This window comes from Spodoptera frugiperda, chromosome 25 (assembly GCF_023101765.2).
Source record: "Spodoptera frugiperda isolate SF20-4 chromosome 25, AGI-APGP_CSIRO_Sfru_2.0, whole genome shotgun sequence".
NCBI classification, from domain to species: Eukaryota; Metazoa; Arthropoda; class Insecta; order Lepidoptera; family Noctuidae; genus Spodoptera; species Spodoptera frugiperda.
The window spans coordinates 11849641-11863619 of NC_064236.1; the positions used below are offsets into that span (position 1 = coordinate 11849641).

Consider the following 13979-nt stretch of genomic DNA (forward strand, 5'->3'; position numbering starts at 1 on the left):
GTCTCGTGCCATCCGAGAATTGCCCTGCGACAATAGTAAAGGCAATTTATTTTGAAATCTAGACGTCATCGATTTTTCTCTCTACATTGTAATGTACTGCATTCATAGGCTGGTGTCATTAGGTATAATCACGGAATACACAATAAAATAAAATGACCTTTCGTGTGTAAAACGCATTAATCATAAAATCGGTTTTTTTCTTTGTATGCTATCTAGATAGAACATTGATTGAAGGCATTGGTATGTTACAAAATAAACCGACATGGAAAGTGGGAGATTGTATATAACACAATACATAGGTATTATAATTATATAAATAAGTATCTGGAAGTAATTAGTTGATCCATTAGCCTCAACTGCTGAACATAGGTCTCTTACTCCATAATATGTATGATGATGATGACAGAAAAATACTAGATTGCTAACGCTGTTTAAATGTAATTAAACAAAAATGTGTAGGTATAATACTAAAATCTATCTTGTGTATGTAGTCATTTGACCCACAGGAAAGCTTGAAGTATTTTATATACAGTTTTTGGTGAGCACTTCTGAACTCTTTTATACTTTTTTGTGTGCTAAGGCAAGATATAACCTATAACATGGTAACTGCGGCTCCATTTAACGTAATGATCATTCAGGCAATTTGGAGCGCACCCAAAACAGTCCATTAGCGTATATATAAATCGTTGATTTTTTTATTTTTTTATGTGTCCTCATAATTACTGGAGAATTGAAAAGATTGGTCCTGCAGCCAGTAAAATTTTTCGTATTTGCTCACTTCTGCAGCACTCAAAGTCTATGTATGTGATAAACGAAATTGATATAAAATTAAGCAGTGCCTTTCATTTACTAAAGGATTCCTTTGAAACTTGAGCCCAAAGAATATGGAGTTCATATTTAATTATATTATCTGACCGAGATGCGGGCAGGAAAACTATTTCAAGACTATGCTTCAACAAGTCTGTTTTGATAAAGCTCTGCTTTGTTGCTTTGTACGGAAATTTTCAAAAAGAATTTATATTCTATGCTTGAAGAATAGCGGATAAAAGGCTGAATAAGTCCATGTAAATCTATCAAAGATATTTCTGTATTCAATAAGTTTACCTATGCAGATAAAAGTTGTCGGTGCACCATATCTCTGGGGTATTTTTATACCTTTTGTGTAAAGTTGTGCGCTGTAAAGAGACCGATACCGAGGGTTAGCGAACAAGTTTTACATTGCCGCCGGAACTAGAAGTGTTATCGTACACATTCCCAGAGAAATTCTACGACTGAACAATGTTTGAAATCCTGTGTTATATTGATCCGTGGATATTGTTTTAGTTGGATCGAAATATTATTATTCATAGAAATAATAAGTAGATAGAAATTATGAAATATTAATAAAAACATATTATATTTGGTTATCTTTACGAATATAACTATTATTAAAATTTTATCTAGAATAATTAATGCTGAAATTACTACCTACTTAATATACAGAAACTAGTAATTTGGTAAAGGAACTTAGAAAACATTTTGATTATAATAATATGACTCCGCTAATTGATTATTCAATACAATTGGACAATTAATAAATAAACTGGAGTTGAATGTTTCCATAATAATCTTTGAAGCTGAGGTTAAGCTCACGACGATGTTATTAAAACCTCGATGATGCTCGAACTGTTTTCGATAAAACACTTGTCTACAAGTATGCTTCGCCGTTTTAAAATTTACTTGTCGCTTTTTTGCTGCAAAGTTGAAAAGTTTTCAAGAAAATTGACTGTCGGCTTATGAATAATTTTGCTTTTTTAATATTATAATTTTAATTATCATGGAGTCAACGAATTCGTATTTTATTTACAAACTCAATATAAAAATATATGTAGAGAAATAAAATAAACAGAAACAGTAATCATTTTCGTAGACTTCTATTTTTTTACGGAGATTTTCTTTATTCCAGCAAAACGTAAAGTCTTAATTGAAAAAATAAAATGAAGTTTCGTTGTCGCACATTCGTACTTTGATATTGGTGTACCTACAGTTACCATAGCTATGAATAAAGAACGTTCACGGGTCGGCATACACGCCGAACCTAAATTTTTAAGGAATTTGACGCCTTTTTTCAGCTGGCTAAAAATAGACGCAGTATCTGGGAGTGAGGGGGAGGGCAGCTTGCCCTGCGCGGTACCCGGGACTCCCGTGAGCGGGACATCTTTGCTCTTGTATTTTCGGGTACAGAGTTTCATTTTGTTCAACCGACTGTCGAATCGCAGCCGTCTTTTTATCCAATACAGCGCGTTGTTCCCTATCCGACAGCAAATTAACACATATTTCGTTTTTAAACATGTTTTACATTAATAGCCTATTCGACTTTCCTAATCCTACAATTTTCACGTATATGAGAAATAAATTCCATTGGCTTATGGCAATACAATTGTTCCTTTGTATTTATTGATCGATAGTGAAGCGTCCCGGGGGCTAAATTTCGATGTAAGGAGGAGCGTAACAAATAATTTCGGGGTTATAAAACCATCAAGGTTAGTAATAAAAGTTGTTAGTCCAGTTGTTTTATGTAATCTTTTATATCTTTTGTGAGTACTTACGAAACTACACAACATTTAAGAAAAACTATTTCTTTTAGCACCTTTAAATACACCTTTATATTTTTAATTACTAAGATACATTAAAGTTACTTTTTAGATGATTATAAAAAAAATGATTTGATTTTAGTCAGCTACATCAAAAATCTATAACCTATTTTTTGCATTACCTTAAGTAACATGCATTACAAATTTGTAAGTCCTTGGGCTAACAAATTCATAATCCAATTCACAATCGGTGCTGCACTCAGTTTATTTTCATTGAAGCCGTGCTTTTTGCCGCAAACAAAGAAACTAATGCAAGCTGAGTATATTGACGTGACCATTAACCTACTAGTTTGACATTTCGTGGCGTAATGCCGTGACGCACAAGTTATATACGCCTTGACATTGACAAAATGGGAGTACTCACAAACAACAGACAATCTGTCAATAATATTAAATTGTACAGATCTTTCATATTTGATTTCGGGCTATTGGTTGCGAGGAACTGTTGAGAAAACACAAAATAGCACACGATATTTAAATATGAACTGTATTAATCTGGGATTTCCTACCTGACTCTAGCAAGAAATTACAAAATATTTAAAAAGAGTTGCATCTAGAAATATATATCTTAGTCTTTTTAATCATGTAATCCGTACCTCATGGATTCACGACCTCAAAATTTAGGCAACTTGACACGCCCAACCGCTTGCGTATGAGTCAAAACCACCTACACGCCTCCATAATACCTGTGTATACCTGTAATTAGTATGAGCCATAGCTGGTTAGCTATGGCTATGGCTCATACTAATAATGCCAATTACAGGCTAAAATACAGAGTTAATGCTACTTTAAGTACGTCGGTACGTAACTATGTAGGTAATTTTGTTGGTTTCTTGACATTAACAAGAACATATCCGGTCCATCGGTTTACGACTTGTGCAGCGTGATAGTTGGAACCCTAGAGAAAGATATAACTAGGAGTTTTCGACGAAAGTAAAGCTGCGAGCAAAAGTTAATACCAAATAAAATGTCACGTTTATTTTCCCAGGGGCCTATGGAAGTTATAGAATAGACTGTTTGTTTTAGCTCTTAATTTTTACTGTAAAAAAGCTATCTTGGAATAATTTCTTCATGTATCCGCACACAAATGTAGAAAAACGTCCTCGTCAAAATTAATGGTATTGGCTAGCAGAATGGACGGTTTACCTCCACCTGGCCGTTGAACAAAAAGCGAGGCAATTAATCCCTCGCAATTAGAACGAATGGAGGAACATTCGGCTTAATGTTAGCAATGATAAATTGAAACAGTTATAGTGATCAAAACTGCGTTGTAGAGGTCTACTACAATTATTAAATATCTACTATTCTTTTAGATATACTTTTTTTTGTCATACATAGAACATCATAACTTCATGTGTGGCCGTGTGAGCGTCATGCTTCGTCACGATTAAGTTGGTTCGACCGAAGTGATACCACGGACTTACTTAGAAGAGTGTCAAACAAATCTTACTTTGAGTTACGGTGACGTAAGAGTGAGATTACAGGAGGCCTTTGCCTAAAAGGGCGGGTCAATAAGTCCGTGACTTTTTGAATAAAATACAGGATTAAGGATATTTTTTAATTTAATTTTTCAACATTGATATCCACACACTTTGTCCAAAGATTCTCCTATTTTTTTATCCCTTCCAAAAATATGATTTCTCGAGGTCATCAAAATGAGCATTACTTTGTGAAATGATTTCATCATTGGACTCAAATCTCATTCCACCAAGCCAATTCTTTAAGTTTGGGAACAAGAAATAGTCACTTGGGGCTAAATCCGGAGAAAAGGGTGAATGAGGTAGCAATTCGTAGCCCAATTCTTGAATTTTCGACATGGAAACTGCATAAGTGTGCACCCTTGCATTGTCCTGTGAAAAAGAACTTTCTTCTAGGTCTAATGCGGTCGTTTTTTTTAAACTCACATTAAATTGACCCAATAAGTTTTACCCTTTTGAAGGTAGTCCACATGGACAATGCCGCGTGCATCTCAAAAAACGGTCGCCATGACCCTATTGGCTGACAAACCCACCTTGGCCTTCTTTGGGGCCGATTCACCCCAAGAAACCCACTGTTTTGGGTGGTGGTGTGTTGTAGTGGATCCATGTTTCGTCCACGGTTATGAAACGATGCAAAAACTTTGAAACTTTGAAACGTTGAACAACGCCAAACACGCTTGCGAAGTTGTCACACGTTTGCGTTTGTGGTCGATTGTGAGCAATCGCGGCACCCATCTTGCGGAATGATTTCTCACAGCCAAGTGATCATTTAAAATTGTAACCACTGAGCCATATGAGATGCCTATGGTTTCCACAATCTCTCTCACTTTCAATCTCCGATCGGCCAATACCATATCGTGGATTTTTTCAATGATTTCGGGTGTTAATTGGGCGTCCAGAACGTTTAGCATCTTCCATGCTCCTTAGGCCACAACGAAATACTGTGAACCACTTTTTTACCATTGAAATTGATGGTGCAGAGACTCCATAATATTTATCAAGCTTAGCCTTGGTTTGCGTGATGGTTTTTTTTCTCAAAAAATAATGCTTAATGAGCACACGAAAATCACTTCTTTCCATTTTCTTTAAATTACGCGGTAGTCTGCTCAATCAATGGCTCTCAAAGACAAACCTAAAGCCGCAGTTTTTTCAAATTTTGCCAGAAGTCAACTGATAGATGCCTGTTGATAGGAGCAGTGTTGTCCTTTTAATTAAATAATAAGAAATAAAAAAAGTCACGGATTTATTGACCCGCCCTGGTACGTAGAAATTACCTATGTAGCGCAGAAATCGAGATAAAGAGCCATTAGACCACCACAGATGGGGTCCAGTAGGGCTGATACTGTGTACTGGGCCAGAGCTGTGGTCTACCTAGCAAGTTTACCGGGGTTACGGCTCGAAAAGCATGAGTAGGAACAGGGTGGTTTTTAGTTAGTAAGAGTCTGACACTCCCTTTAGCCTCGCCCAATGCGGTTGAATGTCATTGGATGATTTAGCCACTAAAAAGCGCACACATAAAACACTAGCGAATATCGACAGCCTATGTACTACTAGTGACTACAGTACTCTGCGGGTTACCAAACCAAACCTTCGTGTATTGATTATATAAATGTAGATGCATTAATCAATTTTATGTCAATGCTATTGTACGACACCGATTACGCTTGGTATTTATTGAATAGCTAGATGATATTTACAAACTTATTATTATGATAATCAGTAATTTTGTATTCTCTTGTAGCGCGGATATAAGTGAAAAGTGACATTTTTGGATTTCCATCGCTACATTTGTATCAATTGTCATTAATTTAGCAGCGCATGGAGCTAGTGAGTACATTTTATGTACAATTATACGTAATAGTCACGCAGCCGACGTTTGAAGTAAACAATCAACGTAGATAATAACTTCGATAATCGCTTTGCTATTGTAATCTTGGAAATCAATAAGCATGTTAATGGAGACAATAAACATGCCATTCCGTGGGTGAGGGTGTATGCCTTATACCCATTTGTTTGTGGTTACATCCAATTTTGTAGCACGATCACCGATTTAATGTACCTACTCTGCAAAGCAATGTGTGTGGATATTATTGTTGAAGTATGATACATCTATTTTTCTTTTTAATAAAGAGTTGTTTAGCTGATGTCGAGAATTGTATCTTTCGTAAAACAAGCAATTTTATTATTATTTTCACATACGAACGGTCTACGTTTATATTTATAGGTTATATGCCACGCAGCGTACACGCCCTATGTACACCTATACCTATGTTACCACGTGTACAAAGTAAAGTATTATTTTTCATAATAGTCTAATTTAATCTACCTACTACCTACTTAATTTCGAAGGTAAGGTGCGTAGCAACATGCCACGCAGCGTACACGCCCTATGTACACCTATACCTACGTTACCACGTGTACAAGTAAAGTATTATTTTTCATAATAGTCTAATTTAATCTACCTACTACCTACTTAATTTCGAAGATAAGGTGCGTTTGAACTTACTTAACAAAATATGTTTTATTTTTTCTTTATTTGTAAGTAAAACATTCTTAAAAGAAACATAGTACCTACATACATATATTGTTAAAAGTGAATTTAATTTATCCTCATATAGCAGGGAACTGGATTTTAGCAGTCAGGTTACTGATTAGTACTACGTAGTTAAAGTATTACTGGGCATTTATCGGTTTTTCGAAAACTTCTCAGTAGTAACATGGAGTCTGGAATTGTGCCCAGTATCTGGCAATAGGCTCACACCCTATTACATGGGGCTTATAAAACAAATCATGAAAAGTGAGTGAACATTGTGTAGCGGTATTACGTGCCATAATGTGCACCTCCGCCTACCCCATCGCTGATAAAAGGCGTGACGTTGGATTATTACTAGTGTATAAAAACAGAGCAACAACAGGAAAAGTAACGCGGTCACTTACAAGTTACACTACAACATTAAACAAGTCGCCAGAAAATCATGAAAAAGAGTTGTAAACGTTTGGTCAACAGAATTATTAGTATGGCACCCACAGTAGCACCGCATGTCGTACACAAAGATGTGGGTAGAGAAAGTTATAACGGTCCCCGGCTGCACGCTGTTCCCGAATTTCCGACCGTACAAGGTTATTAACGGAATATTGTTTGGTCAGAAGCATTACGTTATCCGCCAAAACTGATGAAACGCTGTAATAATGAACCAACGACGCGACGTTGGTATAATAATAATAATTCGTCACAAATAATTGACAGATACCTTAGCAATTTACCTTTATGAACTTAACACGAAGTCCAAGTTTTTCCCAGGGTAAGTAAAGGCAGGTGTACATAATAATATTATAATGATAGATAATTTTATAGATATATCGATGTCGTCGTTTCTCTGCATAATTATAGGTAACGTACGTTTTATAAATCACAATTTTAATTATAATTCTTTTATGTAGGTACGTGAATAAGTATATACCTACCTATATGAATATTATCCAGAATGTTTACAGCGTGAATGTACCATATTGTAAAACCGTTTGGATATAACCTATCTTGGCCGATTGTGAATTACGTTTTACGTTTTTAATATTAGCTTTACGTGTTATTGTAATCTATTTAAGTGCAACAAAGTTTAATAATGAAATTTAAGTATGACAATTAATATCATGCCGCGATAGCCACCGCCAAGCGCTACATAATTCATGTGAAAAGTGTGCGAGAGCCATGCTGCAGCACAAGTGGACTGGTCCAACCAGAGTGATACCACGGCCTCGCAGGGAACGGGCGTGAAACAATGCTAAATAAAAAGTCGGCTTGGCACTCTAGAGTGAATTTTTCAGGCAACTTTCGTATCTCGTAGGACAAAAAAAAACTAACCAAAAAATATTGTACTTAAATGGTTTAGTACAGTTCACTTTAACAGTTTTAAATCTCACTAGACTTATTGATATTGTAAACTAACGGTATTTACATTCAAACACATTATTTTAGGATTAACTCGTATTCATCACCAGTACGGTACTGAACATTTTAAAATAAAAAATCTAACCCTCATGAATCTGCACGACAAAAAGTAGGTTAATCACCCGATCGTTTAATATGAGTTTCTATATAAACCGTGTAAGTTTAAGCCGCACCGAGAGCTTTTCCCGCGAGCGGTTAATCGCCCTAACCGCAAACCACTTGAGATGCACGTCTCATGGTTATAAACCTCCATCTTTTCAACATCAATTTTAATATATCCTTTATGAATTTTAAACTTTGGAATGTATTTTTTTCGCAATAATTTTGTTACATTTTACAGATTTTAACTTTTGCATTTGCTTTTGTATTCCGGAGCTGCGGACTACCTAGCAGGCTTACCAGAGCCAGAGCTCCGGCTCGACAAGCAGGAGTAGGAACGGGGTGGTTTTTAGTCAATAAAAGTCTGTCTCTCACCTCAAGGCGAGAGAAGACATTGGATGTTTTTCCCCCCTTAAAAAAGCGGTTTTGTATTAGTTTTGTTGTTACAAATTCATGCGGTTAAAAACCGTTACCGTTAAGTGTTTAATAGTAGTGCGGTCTGGGCCTAGTACCTAAAGGTAGTAAGTCTAACAATTAAGTACGTGTTCGCGTGGAAACCGTCGCGTGAGCACTCGTCCGTGTATGCAAATACAAGTTCTGCGCGTAAAGTAGCTCATGAAAGCTGAAAAAAATCGGGTTTTGAATACTTTTTCCAGTATTAAAGTTTAATTATGTAAACATTGCACGTCATACTTTTTATTAGAAATATTATACGATAACCTATTTTATTATATACGTATTTTATAAAGGTTACATGTATTAATAAACTACACTCAACTGCAAATTATACCGTACGTTTGAATAAAAACAATATTAATTTAGCTTATAAAAATAGTATTCTGCGAATGTTTTATGTATAAGTATAAAAAAGTTTGACATCGCGTTGTTTCGTGACATTCACACCTACGTAATACCGTTTTATAATTACATTAAAAACAGTCAACTGTGTCGGATCACCTTCACTGTTACGCTAAAATAAGTACTGTATTCACATAAATATTTGTAATGGCTGAATTTTAGAAATTCTTTGCATTTGATATAATGCCCTATTAGCAATAAAGTATTTATTATAGCACAATACATTTTCTACGACACATTAACCTGATTTATTAAAACTACTACAGTTTATAATAAGCATGTGCTTTTTTGTAGCATCTGAATGTACAATTCATTTGAACGTTCTGTTATTTTAATTACTGCAACAACTTTATTCTTTCTTCTACACAAGGGGGGCGGCCATGATATTTGCAGAGATCACAGTTTAAAAAGTTCACGTTTAACAAAGAGCTCTAGTCCCAATCTCTGTCAAACACATAACACACGAATTTGAATACGTACAACTTATTATCTGAAAATCGAATTAGGTGAATATCAAGGATAATTAGTATTATAAACCTCAATCAATTTTTGACCTAAACCTCAATTTCGATATCAATTCATATTATTCTGTAACCTACAAACATTCGAAGTAGTCTTCATGTTAAAACAGCATTTTATAATAATTAAACATTATGAATAGTAACATTTGTGGTTCAGGAACTGTTTCGCGGCGAACTTATCTCATGAAATCTAAATATTATAAAAATAATAATCAATGCGGTAGGTTTTTAGGCACGCTACGACTCGCGATCAATTTCGAGGTGAAATGTGTTGGTATATTTTACAGTTTTAAGTATGACAGAACCATGCTTCGGTACGTATAGGCTGCCTAGACTGAAGTGATACCACAGCCTCATAGAAAATCGACGTGAAACATCGCTTGCGTTGTCTTTCGTTGTGTGAGTAAGGTTACCGGAGGCCTAATCACCTCCTCCCTAATTTCCCAATCCCCCATTCCCCAATAACCCCTTTTTTTTTGAGGGCCCCAACCACCCCCTAAATTCCTAACCCCTAAAAGACCGGCAACGCACTTGTAACGCTTCTGGTGTTACGAGAGTCCATGGGTAGTGATTGCTTACCATCAGGTGATCCGTCTGTGGTTACCGGTTTATGCCATAAAAAATGTTTACTATTATAATTCGGCCATTGTGGAAATATGAGAGTTTGCCTATAATGTTTATCTGTAGTGTTGAAAAATTGAGAATTTTGTAAATTATGATGAAAGTACTATTTCCGATTTCCATTTTCACGTACATATTATTATTACGTGAACGTAATGTCACATGTGAAGTAAAATGTATGTAGTTGTAAACGCGCGTTAGTTATATCAAAACGCGCGCTTTTCGCTTATCTCGTGAACAGACTGAAGATATTGTATTTTAAATGACAGAAAGTTTATTGTTTTTATATTATGTATTTTCATTATTCAGTAACACAACCATTTATTTTATTATTTCGATTTCACCCTACGAAATAAATAGATAATCATCATCTTGATGACTTAGTTAGACACCCGGATTCACCCAATTTTTTTTCAAATTTAGTTCCTTTCTTTCTTTCTTGCTCGAATTGTATCACGGTTTGATAAATAAAATAATCGAACACGTTTTCTTCGAGCTTTATATTTTAATCTTTACAAACTTTTCTTCTAGAATCGCTTTCAAAAATACTCAAATAATTAGGAGTATATTATGAGTAATCAAATACTGCGGAAGTATTGATTACATATGAATGTTTAAAATCTATGATTGGTTTATTCTAAAAATGTTTCCGAAAGTATTGAATCTACTATAATAAGTTGAAAGTAATATAACGTATTCATTGGGGGCAATAAGTTTAATCTGCACTAATAAATAAAATTGGAGTGCCTGTTTGCATCATGAAAATTTTTACTAAGTACATATACATACAACGATTTTTTTTTTAATTTTTGCTTGTCTGCCTGTATGTCGCTTTGGTCTAGCTAATCTTTGAAACGGCTTGATCAAAACGGCAGGTAGCTGATGTGCTGATGTACTAAGGCGTAAATTAGGCTACTTTAATTTAGAAAAATCAAAAAGCCAAACTAGATAATCATGGTTTCTGAAAGGGCTCAATGTCAAACTTAGTGTGATTTTATTGATGAGATCAAAGTTTACGGTCTGTGAATGTGTCTAAATCCGTCTTTTGTTTAGTTACTTAACGAACGAACCAATTAGTTTTAAACATAATGCATTTTTTTATGTGAATTACTTTGTGTAGGTACCCGTCCCTTTCTTTTTGTAATTGTTATTTTTTGTGGTATAAGCCGGTAAACGAGTAGACGGATAACCGCAATCGTCGCTGTCCATGGGCACCCGTATCACCACAGGCGTTACCGGCCTTTTGGGGGTTAGGAATTTAAGGGTTGTCATAGGGAACCGGGGTTTCGGAAAATTGGGAGGGGGAGGGGTAAATGGGCCTCAAGTAACCTCACTCACACAACGCAAGCGTTGTTTCACGTCGCTTTTCAGTGAGGCCGGTGGTATCACTCCTGTCAAGCCGGCCCATTCGCGTCAAAGCATGTTTCTCCTACACTTAAATTACTTAAGCGATAGAAGAATAATAATAATTATTATTAAAAAGTTAATTAAAAATAAAAGCGAGCACAGGTTGAATATTTAAAAAGCCTAACCCAATATCGACCTTGAGACTTTACCTCAGTAGCCAAGCTTTTGACCCAACAGCGAAACGATACACACTAATTTACGTTAAAAATTGGAATAAATTAGTAAAACAGACTTCTTAAACGAAGAGACTAGTCAAAAAATAGTACTTAGTCAAAAAATATAATATCAAAAGAAGGTTTTAGCTTTAAAAATCACCTTTAGCTTTTGAGTACTTAAGGCTTTGTATTAGAGCGCTTTATAAACGAACCTAAAGTGGAGTTACAAAGAACGAGTGGCCCGTGACGTCATCCAGGCCCGGCATACTGTTATGGATCTAATTATTGTAATAGCAAGACCTCGAATTGAGCCTCAAATAGTTATGTTACGTGTGAATACGTCCTACGAAGATTTGGCGCATGATGTGCGGAGGTTCTCACTACATTTACATAATTATTATCCCGAGGCAGCGAAGGAAAATAGAGATAAAGGGGCTCACATATCTCTCTGTTTTAAACAATATTTGTTACATTTCCACGTCTATTTGATATCATTTTTACATGATAACATGGTCTAACTTAAAGCCGATTAAACAAATGATGTATCAAAAGTTACTAATTTAAGTTCAATATAAAGTAGTATCATCATTTCATAATATACTTGATATAAAATAGTGTTCGATTATTTTTGCATCAACGTTTTCCAATGTGTGAGAGCAGCTATAAGTTTGCTCCACTAAGTTTTCTTTAAAAGTTTCAATTGACTTCAGGGGATAAATAAGTACCTATACAACGATAGTATATAGTTATGGTTTATCTGGTATGGGATACAAATTATAAATTTGTATAAGTGGACAACGAAATTGAGGGTCCTTAATTTTATTTACGTTATTATTTCTAATGAATTATACCAAATATGGTTACGTATATCCAATACATTGTCACCCTGGATAAAGCTAAAATTATAGTAATTTATTAATGTTGTCAAACATCGTAAATCTAATGCATTCCAATTTACAGCCTCGCCGAGGTTTACGACCGCCTCAGCTTTAGGAGGAACTGTACTTAAGTTTTATGTCAAACGTATATTCGGTATATTCAGATAGAGGCAGTTGGTAAATAGTGATGGTGTGAACAGCAGATGCTAGCTGGAGAGTAGTACTCACGCGACATGGTTGGCTTGCGGTAGGAAGGCGGCCGCGAGCGCCAGCAGAAGCGGCGCGGAGCGGGGGCGGGCGCCGCTCATGACGCGTGCGAGAGTCGCATGGGAGCTAGCGCGTGTATGTGCGGCCGCGCTCGCTCGCTCGCCGCTCGTCGCCGGTGTCGCGAGGCGGACTGGCTGCTGTCGTGTCCGGTGGCAGCGTAGTGCTCGAATGCTCCCGCCGCCGCGCCGGTATCGATCGCAGCAGGCGTGACCCGGGCCGGCACCGCCTGTCGCTCCAGCTATCGACCGTCGCGCCGCCGCAGTCGATGCGACGCGTACTCACCTCCTAATTACTACACAGCCGGACTCCTTCGCATTAAAACTTCAAACCTGCGCGCGACACCACAGAAAATAAATCTCACTTGATTTTACAGACTTATAAATTTTATATCTTTAATTCTGAAACTGTTAGCAAGTTCTCTAAAATATTCTGATATACCTACTATCTATTCTAGTCCTTTGAAATATTTTAAAGTACTAAATGTAATTTTTAGTCAACTATACATATAGTTAATAAAAAGTTATAATAAAATCTTTCCCAGTTTTATGGAAAATAAACTCATGCTAAAGTTTATGATAAAATAAACGATTTATCTTACGTGTCAGTAAAAAACCGGCCAATTTTTTAATGAATCTATTTATTTGTTGTCATTTTAGTTCGGTACGTTAAAACATGTAAACATCCCTTTTAGGTACCTATTTTTATTTGTAAATCCTTCTTGGAATCGTAAGAAGTTCTGTAATAAACACACCCCAGTAAACATTTAATAAGTTTTAGATTCATTAAAAGTTGTAAAAATAAATGGTGTACACGATTGAAATTACATTGCAAGCTGTTACAAAGCAATCTGCATGGAATGGTGTGCGAATATTTACATTGTGTGTACTTATTTGTTTAATCTGTATGCTCCCACAGCAGTGGTGGTGAACCGCGGAGTTGCCTGCCCTACATTCGGCACCCATACCCATATATCGGCGACACAATATCAGGTTATTTGTGTAGGATGTCAAAGCTTGCGAAAACTTCCCTCCATCACGTTGTGCTCTATATATTAGATAGGTAACGTTATTCCCGAGCCACATTACTCTGTTTTCAGATGTAAATGCTAAAAAT

General features: G+C 36.0%; 1 protein-coding gene across 4 annotated transcripts in view; it reads right to left on the reverse strand.

Moving 5' to 3' along the window:
* LOC118273029 (gamma-aminobutyric acid receptor subunit beta) overlaps positions 1–13048 on the reverse strand; it is a 30748-nt gene extending 17700 nt beyond the window's left edge. For 2 of the 4 annotated variants that reach the window (XM_050704149.1, XM_050704148.1), the window contains exon 1: positions 12828–13048. In XM_050704149.1, the coding sequence (XP_050560106.1) occupies positions 12828–12907 (80 nt within the window). In that variant the 5' untranslated portion in view covers positions 12908–13048. The remainder of the gene's footprint in view (positions 1–12827) is intronic. The other 2 variants (XM_035589899.2, XM_035589818.2) reach the window with 2 other exon arrangements.
* Positions 13049–13979: the final 931 nt, after the last annotated feature.